The following is a 26,529-nucleotide window of genomic DNA, read 5'->3' on the forward strand; positions in this document are numbered from 1 at the left end:
TCAATCTTTACAATAATGTATGAGTTCATGCAATGATGTAAATTAGCATATCATGTTGTTTAAAAGTTGATTACTTCATAACAAATCAAAAATTTTGTTTGCATGGAGTCATGGGTTTGAAAGTATTTAAAAATAAATAGTTGCTTCATTTCTATTTTTTGCACTATTCATTTGTCCTATTTTGACTATTATTTGTGATTTATACATAAGAAAAAATATAATATTGTGGGTACTTATTAGAATCATCTCAATGATTAGATTATTAATTTTCAATTGTTAGAATTTATACTTATTGGTAATTAAATATATTAGTGATCAAAGATTAGCATTGACATGTGTATCCAAGAGAAATGGAGCAAGTATTTAAAAACGGAGGGAGTATAAATTATTCGAGTATGATCGGTTCTTACTCGTATAGGGGGTGTTTGGTTCGCGGATTATAGGTATGAGGTATGGGTTTAGAATGACCAAAACCCATACCATATGTTTGGTTGTCAAAAATATGATTTTTAAACCCATACCTCAAACCCGTGAGGTATGGGGTGATTTAGAAACCTTGGGGGTAGGTGGGTTTGGCTCATTCCATTCCCTTAGGTATCAAATACTACGTGAAATTAAGGGGATGATATTCCATTTTAGAATTGAACCAAACACATGGTATTAAGTATCAAGTTCCAACCCGATACCACATTAACTTTATTCCTGATTCCAAACCTATACCACTTTGTGAACCAAACGCTCCATAAGAGTTTGGTTTAAACTTCAAATATATATGTTGAAGGGTTTATATTCCATTTATTGATTTTTGTCCTCTTTTATTTAGATTGTCAAATGCTTGAGGGTTTAATAGAAATTATTAAAAGAAAACTGCCAGCGATGTTGGAAATTTTTATTAAAAAAAAAAAAAAAAAAAAAAAAAAAAAAAAGTGGAGGATTAAGCTAATCCTACGGGCAGTACTTCATGTCAAAATACTTTATAAATCGACATAGGTGACAAATTTTTTATAATGAATACAACTATGTTCTAAAAAAAAACATTGTAACTTAAACGGTAGTTATAACTAACTTATAAGCAAATTGAACATTACAAGTTTACAACTTTACAAAATTATACAATAAAATAAATTATATAAAATGAGTTCTCTTTTCCCCTTAATTACTTCATAAGAGTAATATAAAGGGTAATATCCAAATTCCAAATTAATAAGCAACATTAATTAGACGCCATAGTAGTGTACTCAATCTTTAACAATTAATTAAGATTGTAAATTTGACAGCATTATTTTGTATTGCACTTCATACTTAGATACGTTGCTTTGAGTTGAAGCATTATATGATGACAAATACTTGGGAACTAATATTCCAATTGTTTTGGGCGGCAGCGTGGGAAGGCAGGCAGCGAAGCCCATATGAGTTATCACAATTGCTCTCGTGTGCGGTGTTGGTACCTCATCTTGTAGTCATTGCTCAAACTTCACTTGTGTCGGAAGTGTCCGCGAATTCGAATAATGTTACTAACATAAATGGAACAATGACGGATTTAAAAATAATATTTAGTTTTAAAATAAGATTGATGAACTTTATTCGGGATAAAAGGAATTTTATAAGAAAAAAATAAAAATAAAATTTGAAAATATGTACATTATAAATTTAAATTTACTCAATTTTCAATAGGATCAATTGGCCCTGGAATTATGAATGCGACTCCACCCAATGATGACAAATGTACTAGTTCAAATGAGATTACTAACAATGCATATATGGGGATGGGGCAATTAATAGAATTATAACTATACATAAATGATGGGTTTATAATTTTATATTATATAATTATTGAATTTACCAGTGGGGTAATTCCTCATCAGACTAGAACCTCTCACACGTCAATTCAGCTCAAAAATTATCAGACAAGACTCCTTGAGAATGGGAAAAAGATAAGGAAATCATCACATTCAAGTTGCTTCTATTAGGGATTGAAGTCAAAATTCACAAGAATCACATCCTTATGGAACAATTCTTACAACTAGTCCAAGTACTACTTTGTGGGTGTCTCAATTCAGTTGTAATTTCTCTATACTTTTTCACTTCAGTTAAGCCCTACGTTTTCTCTCTACTTTTTCACTTGCGTAAAATCTGTACAAATGACCATGAACCAAGTAAATTGGAATGTATAGAATAACATGTTTTTATTACTTGAGTTTCAAAAAATAAACTATGCCATGGAAATTAGCAAACAACAAATGGACTAATGAATAAAAATACAAAATTAACATTCCCCATTCCAAGTTAGAAATATGATTTATCTAAGTTGAGTTTTAAAGCATAATTGAAGAGTTTACTCATTTCTTGATGGCCTTGAATTACTGTTGTATCATAAGCAATGTTAATATCAATAAACAGTGCACTATTAAAAGTTGAGTGATTAGGTTTGATCCTACCAACAAAGAATTTCAACAAAAACTCAAGGAGGTGACCTCTTTATTGGGTTAGACTTCGAATTTTGTTAATAAGGCACTTGAAATTACAAGAGAGGATGAAGTGTTTAGAGATAACGTTAAAATTAGGAAGGAAGAAGAACATAGAAAGTTAGGGGGAAAAGGGAAAAGAAATAAAGGAAAGGTATGGTGGTGGAGATGGTTGATTGTGTTCGTAGGTGTACGTATTGGTGTAAAAGATGCCACCAAAAAGGAAAAGGATATTGCTGGCAAATCTTTGAATTCAAAGAAGGGTACATTTAACCATATCGATCAAGATCAAAGGCCCAATATTGTTGATAACAATTCTGATCTGAAGTCAACTTCAGAAACCAAAAACCCAAATCTTACAGGGTCAGTTTATTGATTTTGTAACCGAGAACATATTGTTTCCTATTTGCATCTCACTCCAACAATGTATGGAGCGATTTCTAAAGGACGAACACTACACTACTATTGCTCTTCCATTAAGGATTTTATTAGCATCTGAGTACTCGATCCTCCAAAGAAGATGGATTGTGTTAAAGCTCAAGAAGTTTTTACACCAATGGAGATTAGTCACCCCCCTGTGAAAGGGCATGATAGGTGTGAAACAACTCCAAATTTGGCATAAGAAGATTCGACTATAGGTATGGTTGATCAAGTGTCATCGTGTGAAAGTACGTCGGTTCCCCTTCCAGTTGCTCCAGTTTGCTCCTTGTTGAAGTCTGTTGCAAGCCCCAACATTTCCTCTTCTCAGAATTTGATGTTATTGGTTTCCTCTTGTCATTCCAGAGCTAGAAGGAAAAATGATTCTCTACGAAGTTAATTAACTTCCTCGTTTTTTACTAACTCTTTGTTTTGCACGATGAGTAGCTAAAAAAGAAGAGTTTCTTATCCCACCGAAATTGTATAGCTTCCGAATAGAAAGTTGTTATGTGGCTTCACCCCTAATGTTCTAATGTGTATTTTAGTTTATAATTAATTTAGGATTTTAATTTGCTGTTGTCAAAAAAATAAAAATATAAAAGTTGAGTGAAATGAATTGAAATGTTTCTATTGTATTAAAGAATTGACACACATATACTTATAAACACTTTTTTTTAATAGCCATTGGTTTATAAAGAAAGATAAATAAGAAGTTAATAGTCTTCTCTCAAGATTATGTTGATTGACGTTTCATATAGAGTATAAGATTAACACTTTTTTTTTTTGCATGTAATTTTTTTTTTCTTCTACGTCATAGGGGTATGTTTATGACCAATATATCTCTAACTAATTATTTTTGTTTTATACTTTTGAATAATCATGCATTGCTAAAAATTTTATAAGGTTTATATATAGGATGAAAATATGTATTGGTAAGAATTTAACAAAGCCCCTTTTGATATATAATTGCATGAAATAAACTTCGGTCAAATATCACAAATTTATTTAATTTCTTTATGATAGAGTATTTAAATCGATTTTGGATTTTAACCATCATCAGCTTACACTTTTGGTTAGGATAGTTTCATCAACATGATATCGAGAGCCAACGTAATAAGAAAATCACGGGAAAGAACCAGGTTACACAGGAAGATGGGGAAGGGAAGGGCCTCCCAATTCCTAGTGGATAGAATAATAGTATGAATGTTAGGGGGGCAAACAGTCTTAGGAAGCAAAGGGATATAAAATCTTCTTGATCCAAATTTATCTAAACTTATTACACTTGAAATAAGTTAAAATAAGGTGAATAGAACAGGCCTTAAAAATACCTTTTTATATATTGATTTTGAACAAAAATTTTAGATAGCTTTAAGAAAACAAAATGAGTGTTAAACAAAATTGGATTAATTAGGGATAAATCGAACATAGGTTCTAAACAAAATGAGTGTTAAACAAAATTGGATTAAAAATACCCTTTTTTTTTTGTGTGTGTTCCACCCGCTTTACCATTTAGGCTAATCGAACATAGGTTCTACTTATCAAACGAAGTCCCAATCACCACTACACCAACATTCAATAAGCCGCTAGGTAGGGATAACTCAAGTCTTTAACTACTTAATTAAGTTGCTTTCATTAAAATAGAATTTTGAAGATGGTTAAGTAATTTCTCAATATATATATAAAAAAACAAATATCACACCATGTATTTAGCATGAGTGCATGATATATTGATATGTCATGTATATGTAACAAATCTTAAAGTAGAAGAACATGCATGAAACATTGAAACGTAAGGCTAGTTAGGAATCTACATTATTATGAGATTCCTAAATAGCTATCAATTGGGACTCAAGTGGGGTATAAAATCAAACAAACATTTGCGGAAAGTTATAAAAAGACAATGACAATTTTAGCACTAAAACACAAATTAATATCTGTAATCACATGTTCTTGTATGTGTATAATTGTCATGCTACTCTACGTGGTCCTCTTCAATAATTGGACTTTTTCGTGCATGTGGATTTCTTCATAAATCATAAGTTTGATTTCCTTATTTACCTACACATATATTTACATTTGCATGATTTTTAGTTTTATTTTGTCATCCTTTTGGTTTGCAAAATTTTTTCTTTCCCTATTAGCCATCTTTGCAACAATGATAAGCATAAAATAAAAATAGTTATGGTGTAAACGACAAAACTCTTGAAGAGTTACCTATAATATTGAAAGGTAAAGAAGAACTAGTCTTTTGATCTATGGTATGCATACATCATTGTTAAAGGTAAAGTAATGAGGGTGTTTTTTTATAAATTTTCTTGTGAGAACAATGAAGATTTGGTAGAAAAGGATTAAAATATATTCGTAAAAGATACTATTGTATTAATTTATGGACAACTTGAAAAATTCATCATTAACTCATGTTTGAAATATTGAAATATATTGATGTATGTACATGGTAAATAAACAAATTAACCTATATTTAAAAAAATTAGTAAGGATATTTGTGATTGTAAATTTGTAATTTGTTGTTTGTAGACCATTGTTATGTAAAGAGTCATTGTTTCAACTAATAGGATACTTAGGGATGGAGTTCCTAATTGAAAACATATAATTATAATAACAAGTCATTATGTATGTGTTATTGAAACTAAGTGTTCATACATGTTGTGAACCTTTATTTCTATAACAACCATCGTAATTTAAATCATCTACTAGTTAGATATAGCTTCTATGCATGAGGAGAGACTCTTATATACTCTCAGAGTCCCGGGCGTACCGTACATAGGGGGTGTTCGCGGTGCGGTTTGGATCATAAACCGCACCAAACCACAAGTGCGGTTTGTAATTTTTTTCAAACCGCACTTTTAAAAAACCGCACCGCACGGTGCGGTGCAGTTTGCAGTTTAACCGTATTTTATTAAAATTGTAATTATTCTTTTTAAAACAAAACTTTTATTTTCAATTATAATTATTTGTTGATAATTTAAATATTAAACTCTTTTTATTAACCATTACTTAACTAATAGTAAAAAATTAGCTCATATATTTTAGTTCTTTTATATAATTTTAATGAAAATATAGTATAAAAATCGCAAACCGCATTAAAGTGCGGTTTGCGGTGCGGTTTGGTCTCAATAATTTTGGAAACCGCACCAAACAGTAAAATTGCGGTTTGGTTTGTGGTCTAAACCGCACTCTGTACAGCCCTTGTCATTCGTACACCCAATTAATCAATGTTAGCTTTTACTCTTTATTTGATGATTAAATGAAAAATAATCATAAAAATAAGAACAAAATACTTATAATTGTACGACTGTTCTTCAATGCTACGCACTAAAAACCCTTCTTCGATCGAATGTTGCTTCAAATTGTCATTGCGTTCAACACTTGCAACTCGATCTGGCGGAACACTTACCTCAGGCTCGATTCGCACAACTTGCTCGATCGGTTCCACTTGTTCACCCTCGAAATCAAGACCAACATTGTAGAGTGCTCTTTCTATTGCATCGACTTCCTTCTGCCATTTGTCTATCTCACCTGAAAAGGATGCAACACAAGATACCGCCTCCAAGGGATCTTTTCCAAGAGCTTGGGGCTTGTTAGAATAATTTACAACCACATTAACACTGAAACATTTCTCCTCAGTCATGGAGCATTTAGGGGCATTATTCAGATTAAAAACCACTTTATCGTCCCCTACTGATAGTGTTAACTTACCACTTCTTACATCTATGACTGCTCCTGCAGTGTTAAGAAATGGTCTACCCAAAATAATTGGGGTTTGCATATCCTTAGCCATATCAAAAACAACAAAATCCACAGGTATATAAAATTTACCTACTCTAACGGGGACATCCTCTAAAACACCTAAGGGGTATTTGAAAGAACGGTCGGCCATTTGTAGAGTTATATTGGTAGCTTTTAACTTACCCATATTCAACTTAGAACACACAGATAATGGCATGACGCTAACACTAGCACCCAAATCACATAATGCATTATCAATCAAGAGATTGCCAATATGACAAGGGATAGAAAAACTACCCGGATCTTTTAATTTAGGTGGAGACTTTTTTTAAAGTACGGCACTACACTCTGCAGTGAAAGCTACTGTCTCTACCTCACTAATAGACCTTTTTCTCGTCAATATTTCTTTCATAAATTTTGCATACGAGGGGATTTGTGTGATTAATTCAGTAAAGGGGATTGTTACCTTCAAATCTTTTACCACCTCCAGGAACTTACCAAACTGCTTATCCAAGTTTGTCTTCAATTGACGATTGGGGAAAGGAAGTTTGATGATTGGCTTTGGAGCATTCTTATTCTTGTCTGGAGTAGCCACCTTCGCTGGAGTTGTACCCTGCAATGTAGAATTAGATATGTTAGTATTATCCTTTAGCCCTGCAGGGCTATCAACTACATTGTTTGGTTTAATGGAATCAAGATTAGCATTATTTAATAAAACAAGTTCATCAACTCTGGGCATAGAGGGCCCTTCATAGTTTGAACCACTCCGTAGAGTAATTGCAAATGCTTGATCCGTAGGCCTAGTCGGCTGTGCCGGCAGGGCTCCCTGTTGGCGAGCTTGTAGAGTAGCGGAGAGTTGCGCAATTTGATTATCTACAATTTTATTATGCGCTAGAATTTGATCAATTGTCGCATCTCTGCTCTCCATGTGCTTTTGCATATTGACCAACATTGCTCTAATTTCCGCCAGAGAAGGGTCGGAAGATGAGGGGGGTTGTTGTGGTTGATTCTTCTGGCTAGCATTGGGATGATAATATTTCTGCTGCTATTGCTGTGGCGCCTGTGGTTCTTGTGGTGGTGGATTTTGAACATTAGTGCTCCGGTAGGAAAGGTATGGATGATTCCGATACCCAGGATTGTAAGTGTTAGAGTATGGGTTATTCTGCCTATAAGCTTGGAAGGCATTAACTTGCTCCACGGAACTCCTGCAATCCTGCTCCCAATGACCTACAATACCACAATTTTCACAGAAAGCCTCATTAGAATTATTATTAATCGCAGAAACATTAGCTACATTAGCAGTGCTCAGATTATCTAATTTTTGGCAAATAGAAGTCAGTTGATCTTGCAAAAAGGATACAGAGTCGACACTATGTTTCCCCTTGTTAGCAAATCCTCTGGGATTCCCATATTGGGAATTGTGTATCGCCATATCTTCAATAACCTGACCCGCATCATCAACATTAAGATTCATAAATCTCCCACTAGCTGCAGAGTCTAAAATTATTCTAGAAGAATTTCTAATGCCGTTATAAAAGGCTTGGATCAATTGCCATTGTGCTAAATTATGGTGAGGGCATTCTCTTTGTAGGTCCTTGAACCTCTCCCAAGCCTCATATAAAGACTCATCGGCTTCTTGGGCAAAGTTCTGAATCGCACTCCGTAGTACTGTTGTTCTCTCTGCAGGATAATACTTGTTATAGAAATTCAAAACAAGAGTTTCCCAGTCAGTTATACCAAGTGTAGTTCTATTTAAGCCATTAAACCACAATTTATCTTTTCCAGTTAAAGAGAAGGGAAAGAGAATCTCCCTGATTTGGTCTTGAGTGACCCCGGCTTGCCTGATGGTGTTGCAATATTGACAATAGTCGGCAATGTGAAGATTCGGGTCTTCACCCTTGGCTCCACTGAATTGCTTCCTCTCTATCATCGTTATAAATTGAGGTTTAATTTCAAATTGAACCCCATCAAGAGCCGGAGTAGGGGTGAGATGTGGAAAATCCGTAAGCTTTGGTTGTGAATAATCATTAAGCTTATTTGGAGCCGTCATCTCTGATTCTGTGTCTGATGATGCCTCTAAATCGCTGGAATCAGTTGGAGGATCGCGGTGATTATTGTTAGTATCACCAGAATCCGCTAGGATTTGCTTGTAGAAGTTTTTCTGTCTATGGAAGGAACATTCGATCTCAGGATCGAATGGGATGTAACCTGATCTGGAACACATGGGCATAAACAAAAACTCGAAGCAAATATGAGATTTGTCACGCTCTCTGAGACAAAAGAGAAATAATCTAGACTACAAAAACAATCAGAAATAAAAATAAAACTGTCTCCCCGGCAACGGCGCCAAATTTTGACAGGGTAAATTCGTATCCCCTAATCAAAAATAATTCCTAAGTCCTCTAACTAAAGTAGATAGGGAAGTAGGGTCGATCTCCACAGGGAAACAAGTCTTTTTACTCCTAATTAATTATTATAATCTAAATTATTTAAGTAACCAATATTTATAATTAAGTAAGGAACTAAACTACTAAGGTTGAGAATAGGAAGAAAACAATATATGAAAGGATCTAGGGCATAGGTTCACCAATAAATAATACTCCAGGGTAAAACATAGTAATCAATCATTGACATTGCATAAATAACATGATTAACAGGCTCTCGCAATTTACTAATCAACAAAGATCTAAGAGGCTCTCGCAATTTACTAGATCTAAGTTCTTATTGAAAATAGCCTTTAATATCAAATTAATATCTGCTCGATTCATCAATTTAATATTGCTATACTTTTACAAGCCGCAATTGTAAAACATTAAAACAATCCAACAAGAAATTATCATGCAATATCAATAATCAATAATAGTCAATCATCAATGCATCAATTAACCAGATTGTAAAGGGCTTTCGCTACGTATTACAATCACAGAATTAATCTACCGGTATTAAATCTCATCTCTCGAATCTCGACTTAACCATTTATAAATTAATCTGCCTATTGAAACTAGACCTAAACATTAATTCTCATCTCTCGAATCTTGAATCAATATTGTCAAACTCATGCATAAAAGATAGGCCTAATCTAGTCACAGAGCATTAAATCAATCAATAGGAAATTAATCTAGTATTGATAATTAATAACAATAAATTACCCCTTCATATTATTTAAGGATCCCCATAAACCCTAGAAATAAAACTACTCACACATAATTAAATCTAAACTAATCAAATAAATAAATAAAAGCATAATCAAGGAAGCAAATAAAATAACTGAAGTTAAAGGGGAAGAAATTGTTACCAAAAAGTAATCTGGAATTAAGAGTAGAATTAAGAACAAAAGTTTAGAGAGAGAATAATAAGAGAATCATTAAGAGAGTAAAGAAAGAGTAAAAAGGAGAGAAGAGAATACTAAGTAGAGAGAGAAAATCTAAGAAAGAAGGTAAGTGAAATTAATCGTCCTAAAACGTACTTAAACAAAACTAAAACAACTTCCTAATTAGAAACTAATTGCTCGATAAAAGAGTTCTTCTAGAAACACGCGCCCGATCGGGCGCGCCTTTTTCTTGCACTGCTCTTCTCCACAGTCGCGCCCGATCGGGCTAACAGCTCACCCGATCGGGCACGCCTTTGGCCACGCACCAGCACACTCTTGCGCGCCTTGCCCGATCGAGCTAAGCTGCCCGATTGGGCCCTTGCTTCACCTCGAGGCTCGGAGCTTCGATTGGGCTTATTTCTTCGGCCCAATCCGGATATCCACTTAGGGTCTTGATCACTCGGTCCATATACCTCGGTATCCCGATTACCGAGCCCTTAATCACCGGCTCTCACCGGTCTTGGGATCCAAAAGTGGTCGTGTCCTTCTAGCTTCCGTAGTCGATCCAATAAAGCCCGGGAAAATGCTCCAAGAGTGCAATTTCCTGTAAAATACAACTAAAACTACGAAAACACTAGAACACACAAATTAGTAATAAAAGTGGCCCGAAAGAGCCAAAAACACTACTAATAACGACCAAGGGACGGGGATAAAACACTATATAAAATGGACATATCAACGACACATTCGGATGTATATATAGAGAAAATACAAGTTTATCAATATGATAAACAAAATTTGTTTACCAAATGGCAAAATTATAAATAAATCAACAAATTTTTATTAAATATAGGTCCCACGTTGATATATTTACGAAAATGCCATGATGACTGGGTATTTATGTTGTTTTATTTACCATTTTGCCATTTTGTTTATCAAATTGATTAAATGAGGCTTCCTCGTATATATTTAACAAATTCCAATGCATTAGACATTGGTATCATTTTAGTGTTGGTTGCTATTCCAATAAAATCATAATTCCTTTCTTCTAGATACAATATTTTGCAACATGAGGGGAAGGAGAGAGACGTGAAAATTAGATTGTATTAAAGGAGTACAATAGTATGTAAATCACCCCCACAAACTCACATGAATTGTATATTGATATATTCACTTTAAGGGTCTATTTATATTTACTTATTTTAGTTCAGTTCAGTTCAACTCTAATCAGTTCAGTTCAGTTCAGCTCAGTTGTTAATTTTTTTTGTTTTAGATGTTTTAGCATACTACAACAACGACAATAATAATAATAATAATAATAATAATAATAATAATAATAATAATAATATTTTGCAGGGCTATTGGCTATGGTTTTCTTCCTTTCTCCTTTTCTTCGTTGGGGGAATTAGAGAAGGATGCTATTGCATTGCTGAAGCGGGTTCAGGCGTTCGCTAAGACTCAGGATATTGGTGTTCGTGCAGCTGCTCACATCTTCAGCAGGATCGGGTTCGCTATAGCTAGAGGGGTGGGGGCCCAGATTGTATCTCGGCTCCCTACCAATTTCTTGTAAATTGATTGACACTACAAGAAAACAGGGAAATAGCGACGGACTAGTTACGACGGACACTTTATTCCGTCGTAAAAGTGAAAATTTCCGACGGATTTTTATTCCGTCGGATATTTCCGACGAAGTCGATAATTCCATCGTAAATCTGTCGGAAATTTCTGACGGAATAAAAATCCGTCGGAAATTTTCACTTTTATGACGGATTTTTCCGTCGGAAATTACATTTTCCGACGGATAATTAGTCCGTCGGAAATTGCCAACGAAATATAATTTATTTTTTTTTTTAAAAAAAAAGCTTAAGAAAACCCTAAATCCTAATCTTCTCTTCCGCCCCTTCTGACCTTCTCCCTTCCTCTTTCCCCTTCTCTCTCCTCTCTCCTCTTCTCTGAATCTCTCCTTCTCTGCTTTCTCCTCTTCTTCTCTGAATCTCTGCTCTCTCCTCTTCTTCTCTGAATCTCTTTCTTCTTCTCTTTCCTCTTCGTTCTCCATCTCCATCCCCGTTCTCCTTCTCCTCTTCGTTCTCCTTCCCCCTTCTTTATCCTCTTAGCTTCTTTCCCCTCTTTATCTCCCACCACCAGTACCACCCACCAGCACCGACATCAACAATAACACCAACATCGACTACGAAAATCAACAACAAATTCCTCCAATTTCGCCCTTTCTCTCTCCTCATGAAGAAAACAAAGGTTTTTAGGCCAAATTCGACCATGAAAACTCTAGATCTAGAGTTTTTGTGGTCGAATTTGGCCTTCTAAACCCAATTTTAAAGTTTTATTATGTCGAATTAAGGTATGTGTAATTTTTTTTTTTTTTGTTGTTTTATCAGATTTTTTTGAATTTTGGTGTTTGAATTTTGGGGGTTGGGTCGGGATTCTTTTTTTTTTTTTAATTTTTGGGTTGTGGTTGGCTTGTTTCAGTGCCGGTAGTGGTGGTTTTAGGTGGGTGGTTTTGGGTGGGTTCGATTAGGGGGTCGGTTAGGTGGGTAAGGGTTCTGGTGGGTGTTTGTGTGGGTGGTGGATCGGGTTAGGGTTCTAATGGGTGTGGTTGTGGCCTTGTGGGTGTTGGTGGTGGATCGGGTTAGGGTTCTAGTGGCTGTGGGTGGTGGATCGGGTTAGGGGGGCTGGTGAAACGGGTTATGGGTGGGTTGTGGGTGTGAGTGGTGGATCGGGTTAGGGGCTGGTGGTGGGGGGTTGGTAGCTAGTGGTTGTCAGTGGTAGATCTGGTGGTTGTGGGTGGTGGGGTGGTTCTGGTGGTTGTGGATGTTGGGTTTTTTGGTGGTTGGAGGTGGTGATACGCCGTGCCCGTGGTGGCGCGGCGTATTTTTTTAAATTTCATAAAAGCAATTTCCGACGGAAATTCCGTCGGAAATTTTCGACGGAATTGAATCCGTCGGAATTTTACGACGGATTGTTGCAGTACCTGAAAATATTTTTCCGGCGGATAATTCCGTCGGAATAGTGTTTCCGACGGAATTTTCGTCGAAAAAGTTCATTTTTCCTACAACATATTTTCCGACAACCTCTTACGACGGAATTCCGTCGGAAACCCTATTTCCGACGGATTTCAGGGTGTTTCCAACGGAATTTTTCCGTCGGAATTTAGCCTATTTCTAGTAGTGTGACTCTGTAGGTTTTGTTTTTTGATAATAATAATAATAATAATAATAATAATAATAATAATAATAACAATAATAATAATAACAATAATAATAATAATAAAATAATAATAATAATAATAATAATAATAATAATTATTATTATTATTATTTTAAATTATATTCATCATTCAAAATGGTCACATGTTTTTTATTTTATTTTATTTTATTTATAGTTGAACTCATTGACAAAATGAGAGTACTATACAACAGTTACTAGCTTTCATAATCGGTTAGTTCTTCGTCTTCTTCTTCTTCATTAAGTTGCTCCATTACCTCGGCATTCCTCTGAATTGAATCCCATATCTGATCGGTTATTTGGTTTCGTACAATATCAATAGCTGCTTTTCTGTTATCATCGTACATAGTATGATCTTCTGTTGGTCCCATGACTTCAACTTGGTGCGTGAATGGAATCCCTAGTTCATGTAAACGAACAAAATTGTGTAGAGTACAACAAGCAACGATTGACTATAGTAAAATATTGAAGAATACTTTTTATTTATATATATATATTTTAAATATAATACACAAAAATTTAATTATTTAAAATACAGAGTTATTTTTAAAACACTTTTATATTTTTCACAATCCACTATATATATTATCATTTATTTTCATAAACATTTTCATATATTTTTATGCATTTTAATTTTTCAGTTCAGTTCAGTTCAGCTCCAATCAGTTCAGTTCAGTTCAGTTCAGTTTAGTTCAACTCCAATCAGTTCAGTTCAGTTCAGTTTAGTTCAGCTCCAATCAGTTTAGTTCAGTTCAGTTCAGTTCAGTAAATATGAACAGACCCCAGACCCTAAAATAAGAGATGTCGGATTACCCTAAGATACAAAATTTGTAAAACTTTCTTAATACTTTGAAGATAATTGTTGCTACATCTAAAAAACGGTACAAAATATTTTTGAGAACGAGGTGATTTGTCCATCTAACCCCTATTAGGCTATTACAATGGCTAATTGACCGATGATACTAACAACATATTCTCTTAAATCCAAAACATTATATAAATTTCACTAGTAACAATTTATTCGAAACTTATAATTAATCATGCATCGATCAGTGTTACTAACAATACAGAAATGATTGAAATGGATAAAGCTGATACTTTGTTTGTATTCTCTCATCAATTTTGAGAGAGAGGAGAGAGAGAGAGAAGTGAGAAGTTCTTCTCCTACATACCCAGTTGTTGTTGTTTGTTTCTTGTTTCTTACTTATGGCCGAAGCTTCGGTATTTCCAGAAAGAGTGGAATTTTTATAATTTTAAACCTTTTTTTTAATCAAATTATTATCTTGTTACTCCTATTCCTATCACACGTAGAATTACAGAAGACCTAATCAAATTACCCTTCAAAATCTTTGTGATTTCGTCAATTATTTAACCCTAATTCCCAGGTTACGTGAAACCCTTGTTGTCCATCTCTTTCTCTCTCCTCCATAACTTTTATCTTTTGGGGCAAGTTCCTTTTTCTTGTTTGTTCATTTTCTTCTCTTAATTCCCATAATTCTGTTTTTAGATATTTTCTCTGCTTAATTTGGTAGGGAATTGACGATCTGAGTTCATTAATTGTTTATTTGACTGTGAAATTGACATCTAATTGTTGAATTTGTTCATGGGTGTTTAAGATTTTGGGGATTTTTTTGACAAATTCGTTGGTGGGTGTTTGATGATTTAGGGTTTTATTTATGAAATTGTTGATGGGTGTGTTTGTTTTCTTGATTTTATCTGGTGGGTATTGAGAATTCAGAACTAAATTGGTGATATTCTTCTCTGTTGCGCTGAAACTCTGCTGATTTTTGTTTGCTGATTGTTGCTTTGCTTGAGATACGGAGTTTGAATTGCTTGTAGTTGTAGCAAGGTTTCTGCTCATAGATTTGTGTTTTGTCTGCCCAATTTTAGGGTTAGGTAGGTTTTAGTACAAGAACTATAGTGATTTTGGAGTTGCGCTTAGTTGTTTGATTGGTTTGCGCTTCGCTCCATCGGGTTATCTGATAAGTTATTGTGAACATTTGGGAGGTTTCTATATAGAGGTTGGTGCAAATTAGCTTGGTAATTAGGGGCTGAATAGTCTTATAGAGGGTTTTCGTCGTTGTGAGGGTAAGATGAGCTCGAATGTCACCGGTGGATATGTAGCTAAGGGGAAGCTATTGATCCACATTGCCGAAAATGGCCATTCATATGAGCTCGAATGTGATGATTCCACTGTTGTTGAGGCAGTTCAAAAGTTTATTGAATCAGTGGCAGGGATTCAATTTGGTGATCAGCTTCTTCTGTGTGGGGATATGAAGTTGGAGTCTAATGAGGTGCTTGGAGCATATAAACTTCCATCTGATGAGCAGGAGGTGTTCTGTTTCAACAAAGCGAGATTGCAAGCCAATGCGGCTCGTCCTCCGCCAGAACAAATAGAAATCCATGTCATTCCTGAGCCAACTCCACCATCTTCAAACCATGATGCTCACCCTTTGGATAATGCTGTCGATCCTGCACTCAAAGCGTTGCCTTCCTATGAGCGGCAGTTTCGATACCATTACCATTGTGGGCATGCCATATACTCTATGACGATTGAGAAATTTGAAATCTGTGAGAGGCTTCTGAGAGAGCAGAAGGTGCAAGAAAGGGCAATAGAGATTGCAAGGCGTAACTTGGATTACTTTTTTAGGATTCTTAATCAAAACTACATGGATTTTCTGAAGTGTTACTCCCAGCAGCATCGTACACATTCTGATCTGTTATTGAATTTTACTAGGGAAATCGAAAAGTTAAGATCTTGCAAACTTATCCCAGCTCTACAAACTTCCTCTCGCAAGTGTCTCTTGGACCTTGTAAAAGAAGAAAACTTGAGGAAATGGGTGGATAACTGTAACAGTTCTCACAAGCAGTTTGAGAACAAGGTTTCACAATTCAAGCACGTGTTTGGAAAATTGAAACATGATGTTGAAGAACTATTTTCAAGCAAAGCTTCGTTGCCAATCAGGGATCTAGAGTTGATGATCAAGGAACAATGTTGCCACATCAATGAACAGCGGAGTATTATGCAATCTTTGAGGTTAGTTCTTGGTCAAGTGGTTTTCATAGGATGATGATATCATTTATATTTTTATACCCTATGATTTATATATTTGCCATGCTACATTACTACATTTCTGATTACTCTTTTCTCTGCTAATCTATTGGTTTTTGTTGTTAATTTTGTTGATTACTTGTTGATTTTATATTTTAAATGATTGACTATGAGCCTGAAGATTGTTTGTACAAGTATGTAGTTTGAATTCATTGATGCAGTGTGAATAGAAAGGCTGCAGCATTGTCATCTAATCACTAAGAAGAGTAGTTTTCAAAGAACTCATTTTACTTAAACTTCTACAAGCTCATTGATTTATCTGCTTGAGACGGGCAGATCTAACTTAGTTGCAGATTTTTTGTTTTTAAATCATGATTTTATTATGTCCTTTTCTTTATATTGTTCAATTCCTTATGACGATTCATTTTAGTTGACCTCAAATCATTTTGGGACTAAGGCTTTGTTGTTATAATCATGGATAGAATTTTAGTCTTAGCCTTTTTCTAGTTATGGGAACTTATTTTATCTAACACCTTCCTTCTAACCAAAAGGGCATGCAAGCGTGCTCTATTTTTTTGTATGATACACGAGAGGTAGTAGAGTTTGAGAGAGCTTTGCGAAATTCGCTATGCTCATTATTCATGGCTATTTTTTTTGGGAAACTAAGATGAGCATGGAACAAGATGGAATTAGGCTCCTCATTGGCATTATAAATTCTTGTGAGGTGAGGTTAGTTAGAGGAATGGTGAATATAGGAGGCAAATCATTTTCTTATTAGGAGTCATTTTAGTTCTTGCCATCGGTTGGAAGTTCTTGATTCAGAATCTTTTCCACAGTCTCAGATATTACCAAGTTGTGGGTCCTTCTGACTTTGTTTTGGCATAGTGGGGGTGGTATGCCCAATAGCTTCTCTTTTGGCTGCTGAACCATGTGGATGATAATATATATATATATATATATATATATATATATATATATATATATATATATATATATATATATATATATATATATATATATATGTATTTATTGTTATCTTTGTTTTTTTCCTTTGAGATGCTTAGGCATTGTGAAGTGTTGTTTCTTGATCTTATTTGTGGACCTTGTATAGGGTGGAATCCTTAATGCTAAACTTTGCTTCTATCCAGCTCTAATTAGAGGAATTTTATTCTTCTCTTTATGGGATTGTATATATATGTTACATAGTATTTTCTTACTAACTCTAGCTAAGAAGGATAATACCAAATAAGGATTATCATTATTTAATATCTGTGTCCATTTAAAGTCATTAGGCCCTCCTTTTTGAGTTGAATCTATGAGTTCAGTCTTTAACATTTATAATGATTGCATTTTGGAGTTGTGGGATGGTGTAAGGTGAAGGTTCTAATTTTTTTTTTACACAAGCCCCCCAAAAAGTTTGTCACCAAATTGCAAGTGGAATCAATCCAACCATGTTTGGTTACCATAGTGCATCTATATGTAACTGCTTACTTTGAGCTGTGAGGTGAATAGGTTGTTCCCAGTTAGGTGAAGTTATATTAACTTGGGGATAAAGGAGGGATTTCTTTTTTAATACAAGGGAACTGATATCAAATAAAATGGCACTTTAGGATGAAAAATATAAAGGTGTTGTTTCAAAGGGGCACAATAAACAAATCAGTATTTACTTTGGGACTATGTCTGCATGTGTATGTGATGGAGCAGAAGTGCAGTCCTTTGCTAGGAGGAGGAATTTTCCTGACTCTATTTGCTAGAGGATCCTCTAGATTGTTTCTAAATAAGTAGGATGCACTTTTTGAGGAGAGAGAGTGCTAAGAGGAGGATAATACCCCTTGATGTTCATACTCTTAGGGGGCGTTTGGTTCGCAGAGTGGTATAGGTTTAGAATCAGGAATAGGGTTAAGGTGGTATCGGGTTGGAACTTGATACTTAATACCATGTGTTTGGTTCAATTCTGGAATGGAATATCATCCCCTTAATTTCATGTATTTGAACCTAATGGAATGGAATGAGCCAAACCCACCTCCCCCCTAAGGTTTCTAAACCCCATACCTCATGGGTTTGAGGTATGGGTTTAAAATTCATATTTTTGACAACCAAACATGTGGTATGGGTTTTGGTCATTCTAAACCCATACCTCATACCTATAATCCGTGAACCAAACGCCCCCTTAAGGTGTTATACTGTTGTCATCCTTGTAGCAAGAAAGGAGGATTTTGTTGGAGTTTGGAATCTTGTGGTAATTTGTTTACCTACTTTACGAGACAACTTTGACTTTTCCCTTGAAAAATAGTAAGTGCAGCAGAAACATCAAGAGATGTGTTCATTTGTTATTTTAAAATCTAGTTCTTGAGATAACTTAATAAGGTTTGTGAGTGGTTTCTTAATGAAGTGTCTAACTAAAGATTATCTAGTCTTATGTGATGTTGATCATTTCATGTTTTGGGTAAGCAAAGTCATTTGGTTTTGGTGTTATTGTGATAAGATTTATTGGCAGATCTTGGATGAAATCTAAAAATAAGGGTTTAGTCATGTGTGGTGCGAATGATTACGTGTTTTGCTATCTGCGGGTATGCCACTACTGTGAGTGCTAGACATCGGAGTTTTTATTATATCTTTTCTTTCTCCTTGTAGATCCCTTATGATTGTCATAAGGTGAATTCACAATTTTTATTGCATGTAAATAACTACAACGATATTAGAACCTTCTTAGTTAATGGATGGGGTTGGCTATAAGTACTAAGATGGGTTTACATCCTTTTGAGTTTCTACATATGTATTCTTCTTCTTCCCTTACCCCCTATGAAATGGAGTATCATTCTGAAGACCTATTTGTTTCATGTCCTTTTTACTACTCTTGTTATGGTCTTCTTTTGCCCCCTACAACTTTTTAATATTGTTTATATTGCAATTTTCAAATCTATGAACTGGTGCTATGTGAAGCCAGTGTCGGACACATGGCCAAACCATTGCTATCTGCTCTCCTTCTTATCCTCAATTTGAAAATTGTCATTCCATCCTTGTTGGGGACCTCTTCATTGTGGACTTATTCCTTTCTCTTGTTAATCTCATATCAACATACGTAGTATGTATTGCGCCACATGCATCTTCTGAAATCCTGACAACAACAATCTAGTAATCTCTCTTGTTTTTTATTTTTTTATTTTTTTTTATTTTATTTTTGCAGCTTCTGAATTTAGTATTCCACACCTTTTCCATCTCCAATACTTATGTAAAATTTTTCTTATGATGCTTGATATGTCGGCTGAAAGTTGCTGAGGATTAAGAGGTTTTTTTTTTTCCTTTTCTTCTTTTGTGTAAGGGCTAAGCTAGGAAGGTTCTAGAAAATCTTGGTGCATTGGAACTTGGGAGGAGGTTTGTGGGATGAAGGAATAACACTTGTTGGGTGTTACCGTGTTTGTGATGCAGCGTTCAGAATATTGCCTTAAGGGATTTGTTTATTCATATAGAACCAGCTGTAAAACTCACGTTCTTTTTTACTTGGGTGTTGCTGCTTTCATTAGTCTTAGAATACTACTTTGGTAGTCCCTAGAATTCATTTTTCAAGATAACAGGCAGTCACTAGTGCACCTTTTTTTTTTTTTTTTGTTATCCCCGTCCATAGATGAGCTAAGTCACATCAAAATGTTTAATATTTTTTATTTCACAAAAGGGCAGCCCAATTGCTTTTAGTTCATTCCAGGGTCTTACAGAAAGTCCCTCTCTATTATTGCTGTGTCAAGTTTGTTTGCATGTGACCCTTTTTAGAATGTGCTGCTGTTAGAACTTTAGGAGTTTCTTGTGGTAGGCTGATGATTAGGCTTGGTCATGTATGTGTTTTGTTTAGATTTGCCATGTTGCCTATTGTTACATGAGGTTTTTGTTTGTATGCTTCTTGGATTTCGAATCGTTTTATTTATTTATTGTGTGCATTGATTTTGAATAGGCTGTATACCATCTTTCTTGAATTTGACTGATGTACGTTTTGTTAGTCTCTTGCATGTCTTAAGCCTAATATGTTTTTTTGTAGCCCTTTGCTATGCTATAGGATTTCTGAGTCCAAATGATGTTTTTTTTCCACTTTGCAGCAAGGATGTTAGCACAGTCAAGAAATTGGTGGATGATTGTCTATCAAGCCAGATGTCCTCTTCTCTCCGGCCTCATGATGCAGTTTCTGCCTTGGGTCCTATGTATGATGTCCATGATAAAAATCATCTTCCAAAGATGACGGCTTGTGACAGTTCAATATCGGATCTACTTGATTACTGCACAACTAAAAAGAATGAAATGAACAGTTTTGTTCACAGTTACATGCAAAAGATTGCGTATATTCAACATACCATAAAAGATGTTCGTTTGCAATTTAATGCTTTCTCAGAGGCAATAAAACGTCAGGATGCTGTTTTTGAGGGCTTAAAGATAGTTCGCGGTATTGGCCCTGCTTATAGATCATGTCTAGCAGAAGTAGTGAGGAGAAAGGCTTCAATGAAGCTTTACATGGGCATGGCAGGACAATTGGCTGAAAAACTTGCTACAAAGAGGGAGGATGAGGTGAGGAGACGAGAGGAATTTTTGAAGGCACAAAGCTCATTTATACCAAGGGATGTATTAGCTGCCATTGGATTGTTTGATACTCCTAGCCAATGTGATGTGAATATTGTTCCCTTTGACACTAGCTTGCTTGATATTGACATCAGGGATATTGACTGTTATGCACCCGAGTCTTTGGTTGGACTACCATTCAAGAGTGAAAAATCAGGATCTTCTAGGACCTCGCTTTCTATGTCCAACAGCAGTTCTTATTCAGGAGATGTTGAAAGACAGGCTATAATTTCTCATGAAAATTATGAAGACATTGATGTGTGTGACTTGGTAGATGTTGCTGGAACCAGTAAAATGGAAGTTGAAAATGCTAAACTGAGAGCTGACCTTGCTTCAGCAATTGCACAAATTTGTTCTTTCAGCTCTGAAGTGGAATATGACTCACTAGATGATAGTAAAATAGATAATTTGCTGAAAAATACTGCTGAGAAAACAGCTGAAGCATTGCAGCAGAAAGACGAATACATAAAACATCTTGAATCAATGTTGAAGGCCAAACACCAGCAGTGTCAATCATATGAAAAAAGGATCGAAGAGTTGGCTCAGCAATTGTCCGAACAGTATATGCAGGCTCGGAAATGTTTGGGCAATAATGACGCGACTTACTCATCAAAATCAGATGATTGCAGGTCAGGAATTTCGGATCATGGGGAGAGACAACTTGCTAATAGATCTGGTGATCTCATGGATGAGATATCTTGTACATCTAACCCAGCTGATGCAAAAGATGGACTTTTACCTAGGATGACTAGCAAAGCCCAGGAAGTAGACGAGAATATGACTGACTCTTCTGGAATCCAGAATCCTCATTTAGATTCGTCTATGATGGATCCACAGCGAGATGAGCAGCTGCTTGCCACTAGTAGTTCCTTGGGTGTTTTACCATCTGAGGCTCCTGCTGACCTTAGTCTGAGTGCTGCTAAGGTCAATAATGATCTTGTGCTGGAACTGCAAAGTGCACTTGAGGACAAGGCAAATCAACTGACAGAAACTGAAAGCAGGCTTAAATCTGTTTTGGAGGATGTATCCAAGCTTGGCGTAGAGTTGGAGAATAGCAGGAAGCTTCTAGATGAATCACAGGTATAGCTATTACAATATTTACATTTGCCTGATCTATTCAAATATGCTTGTATATTTACTTTTTTTTTTTTTTTTCTACTTTGCTTGTTAATTCAATTACAAACAAAACATTATTTCTCGTTCGCTAAGAATTTTCTGTAAGATCGTTTGTGGCTTAGTCCAGATTACTTTTTTTTTTTTTTTTTTTTTTTTTTTTTGGGGTGAAAATCCAGGTTACGTTTTCTACAAATAACACGACATAAATTTCCAACATGCATCGAAGGCCCTATTCTTAATCTTATTGTTTAAACTTTTTCCTCTTTAACTTGGATGTCCACAGATGAATTGTGCTCACCTAGAGAACTGCCTGCATGAAGCTAGGCAAGAAGCTCAAACTCATCTTTGCGCTGCTGACCGGAGAGCTTCAGAATACAACACCCTGCGTGCATCTGCTGTGAAAATGCGTGGCCTTTTTGAAAGACTCAAGTCTTGTGTCAATGCTTCTGGAGGAGTTGCTGGCTTTGCCGATTCACTGCGTTCTTTAGCTCAATCTCTTGCCAGGTGAGAACCAATTGAGAGAGTTTTTTTCTGTTTATATATGATTATTTGCATTATAATTTTTTTATACATGTTCTGCTAAGTACTTATTTCCTAACTGCCTACTGAATTTATCCTTTGCTGACTAGTTTATAATTGTAATATCACACAGTTCTGCAAGTGATGGTGAAGATGATGGTAATGTTGAGTTCCGTGCATGTATAAGAGTCCTCGCTGATAAAGTTGGTATTTTATCGAGGCAGCGTGCTGAGCTGCTCGATAGGTATTCAAAGGCTGAAGCTGCAAACAAACAGCTCTCAAAAGATTTGGAAGAGAGGAAAGAAATGGTCAAGACACTATACACAAAGCATCAACATGAGAAACAGGTATTTTCCAGATCATGATTTTATCATACCATACAGCCATACCATATACCATTTACCCATTGCCCCTCTCTAGATTCCTTACATCAAGTTAGATTGGTTAGAATGTGGATGCACAAAAATGGATGACCTATGTAGTTGAAGAGAGGCTATTCTTTATTTCCTTCACCGAGTTGGCATGGGCTCAACCTAATGTTCCACAATTAGAACTTAGAAGTGAGGATTACTAAATTAGAGATTTGATCCATTGCATTGCAATCAAATACTTTTAACTGAACATTGCTGAGTATGCTGACTTTCAAGTTGAAGTCAATTTAGAAGAGATTGATGGTTATTCCTAAAAGAAGAAAAAAATGGAAGAAAATATTATTGTCTCCTTTCCTTGCAATGCATGTGAGATATAACTTCAAAGCAGTTACTGGGTATAAGTTTATAAAGTTAACTGTGATGCTAACTTTATAAACTATAGAGTAAAACCATTTTACTATTACAAAATTTGACCTGCCTATTGCTATTGTGTCTTTTGGGTTTTTGTGACAAGTTGCAATTTTGAATGTTGCACCATCAAGTGCTTTCCTTCGTGTGCTCTGAAAAGTTGACTGCTGACAGGATATATAATTCTGAAACATAGAGGAATCAGACATACCATCTGATTACTTTCATAGTTTCATTGCAGACACTATCCTTTTTGCTTTATTAGTAGTTACACAGGTAGGCCAGGTTGAGTGTCTGGCACTCAGCTTCTCCATGTTACATGTCTAGCTTATTCTAGGGTTTATTTTTTTCATTTTTCTTTTTCTAAAGATGGGCAAATTTATCATGGTTATCTGGAGTTCCCTAAAAAACAATTATGGTTATCGGAGAATCAGATACACTATTCTTGAATCTTGTGGCAGTAAGTTTTAACTGTTGATTTTTCCATTAGAGTATGTCTTAATTTTTTTCCCCCTTTCAACAGGCAAATAAGGAAAAAATCTCTTTTTGCCGTTTTGAGGTTCATGAGATTGCTGCCTTCATCCTCAATTCATCAGGGCATTACGAGGCAATAAGCCGGAACTGCCCCAATTATTTTCTATCTCCAGAATCTGTTGCCTTGTTCACTGATCATCTTCCTAATCGACCTGCCTATATTATCGGACAGATTGTCCATATAGAGCGACGTGTTGTGAAGCCACATTCAGGTGTGCCAAGGCACGAACAAAACAGCGGAGGAGATCAAGCTGACTGCTTGAAATCATCATCATCATCATCATCATCATCTGACACCTTAGCTACTCATCTCCCTGTGGGATGTGAATACTTCATCGTAACAGTTGCTATGCTACCGGATACAACCATTCATTCGCCAGTGCCTTCCTGATCTCTGGCAATAATCCTAACAGACATGATGGAAGTAGGGATAATAAAATAAAAAAGAAAAAAAAAAAATAGAAACTGTAAATTATGTATCATATTATGAAACTTAACATTTATATCCCTCGTCTTTATCAGAGGTTTCCTGTACAGTTGAATGGTAACCTGACTTTGGTCTAGACTTTTACCTTTGTAAATAATGTTACTTAGCATAGAACTGTGCACTGAACGTACTAAGTACAAAGTATTAGTTTTTTTCAGTGATCTTTATTTCTATCAGGTTCAAGATTCTACTCTTTTCTTCTTGAAAAAAAAACGGCTATTTCACCAAATGTCACTAAGAACTTTAAAAATTTGCCATTAATGACTAACGGCCGTTAATTCCGTTAGTCATTAGGGTCTAATCATGACACATGTCATGATATGATTAGTCTATTTATTTTAAGTCATAAAAATTAAAAGAAAATAAAAAAATTAAATAAAAAAACAAAAAAAAACCCAAAATTTTCCTAGTCACCTTCCCACCACCGCAAAACCTTAGCCCCCTCCCCTTTTCTTGCCGGAAAACAGCCGGCCACCCCCTTAACCACAAAAAAATGGTCAATCGGCTCTTAAGCACTCCACCTGACACAACCTGCTCGACCCCAAATACCACCAACATGAGCTTTGATTTAAACACCCAGCGTTTTCCAACCACCGCGCAAAACCACTCCTCCTATCCTCCACCCTTGAAAGATGAAATCGGCCATAAAAATCGACCATTGTAGATTTCATGGTTGATTTCGGTCGTTTGAGGGTGAAGGGTTTCCACAGTCGGGTTCTATTATGGATTTCTGGGTTTCCATGGTCAGTTGTGGTGGCTATGTGATGCGTCGTGTTGGTACGTGAGTTGGTTGCATTGCGGGGGTTGGGTTGGGCATCAGCGCAAGGTCGTCGGGTAAACGGAGTTTTGTGGGTCAATGTGTGGGTGCTGGAGTCGAGTAGGCAGAGTTTTGGGCATTGCGCGAGATGGTTGCGGTGGTTGGGGTGGTTTTTCGGGGGATTAAGAGGAGTCAACGGTTTTGATGGGGTCAAGGGGTTCCAGCGAGACGTCAGGGGTTCCGGCGGGTTCCGACGGAAGGTTAGAGGGTTCCGGCAAGAGGTCAAGGAGTTCCGGCGGTTGGCTTTGGGCCGTTGGTTGGCTTGGGCAGGTGGTTACGGTGGTGGGGTTGGGTTGGGTTAGGGTTTAGAGTTTTTTTTTTTATTTATATTTTTTAAACCAATAATCGATTGCCATGTGTAATGATTAAGCCACCGTTAGTCATTAATGGCACTCGGTGAATTATTTAAAAACTGAGTGGCATTTGGTGAATTCTGAAAAGTCCGATGGCATTTGGTGAATTTTTAAAGTTCTCAGTGGCATTTGGTGAAATAGCCGAAAAAAAAATTGTTTGTTCCATCCAAAAAATAATAAAAAAAAAGTTTAGATAAGTTCGTATAAGTGTTTTTTTGGTGATATGCAACGGAATTACTATAAATATCATCGTCGTCTGTGTAACTTCATATTTCAGATCATAAACTAAAGGTTGTGGGTTTGGGGTGTTATTTGCATAAAACTAGGACGAACTTGCATAAAACTATGGTGATAGCCAAGCTTTCATACTTTTTTTTTTTTTTTTGCAAAAATTACTTCTAATGCACTAACCTTTGTCAGGTTCTCCCAAAATACACCAACCTTTTGATTATTCTAGAATAAACCAACCTTTATACCCCTTCTTCCCAAAATGAACCCAAATGACTGTTACCTAAACAAGCGGTCATCCCTTTTTCTCTCCTTCCTCCCACCGTTTGCCATCATCTTCAGCCATTACCACCACCCCAAGCTCCACCTCCATTTTATCTTCCCCTTATTTCTTTTGAAGTCAACACTCGTCCCACCACCACCTTCACCAGACCGCCCCTAACCCAACTGAGCCTGCCCCCTTGCCCGCCCTCCCTACACAAGCCCTCCCCCACATGAAAGCATCCCCCATTTCAGATTTTTTTTTTTTTTTTTTTTTTAAAAAAAAAAAAAAACCGACCACTTCGAAATCATCATTAGATCCATTTTTTTTTTTTTTTTTTTTTAAAATTGAGGGTAGAAAGGAGATATGGACAGCAACAACAACAAGATTGAAGCAAAGGGCGGTGGTTATGTGGGGTTTTTAGGTTTGTGGTGGTGAGGATGGGGTGGCTTACGCATGCCTAGGTGGTGGAAGGGGTGGTTATAAACGACATGGGTTGTGAGGTTTGTGCTTAGTTAGTTAGTTGTTATGGAGGTGGTGGCTAGAGATTCATGGTGGCTAGATAGACGTGGTGGCTGGAGGTGTGTTTGGTGGTGGTTGG

The 26,529-nt window shown here is 36.0% G+C and overlaps 1 protein-coding gene across 1 annotated transcript; it reads left to right on the forward strand.

Moving 5' to 3' along the window:
* Positions 1 to 14,202: 14,202 nt before the first annotated feature.
* LOC110715821 (autophagy-related protein 11-like) lies at positions 14,203 to 24,439 on the forward strand. The gene is made up of 5 exons (XM_021894435.1): positions 14,203 to 16,216; positions 20,320 to 21,913; positions 22,233 to 22,453; positions 22,602 to 22,815; positions 23,771 to 24,439. Exons 1-5 carry the CDS (start codon positions 15,273 to 15,275, stop codon positions 24,170 to 24,172), a joined length of 3,375 nt encoding a protein of 1,124 aa, XP_021750127.1. The 5' UTR covers positions 14,203 to 15,272; the 3' UTR covers positions 24,173 to 24,439.
* The last annotated feature ends 2,090 nt before the right edge of the window (positions 24,440 to 26,529 follow it).

Source organism: Chenopodium quinoa, unplaced genomic scaffold (assembly GCF_001683475.1).
Source record: "Chenopodium quinoa cultivar QQ74 unplaced genomic scaffold, ASM168347v1, whole genome shotgun sequence".
NCBI lineage: Eukaryota > Viridiplantae > Streptophyta > Magnoliopsida > Caryophyllales > Amaranthaceae > Chenopodium > Chenopodium quinoa.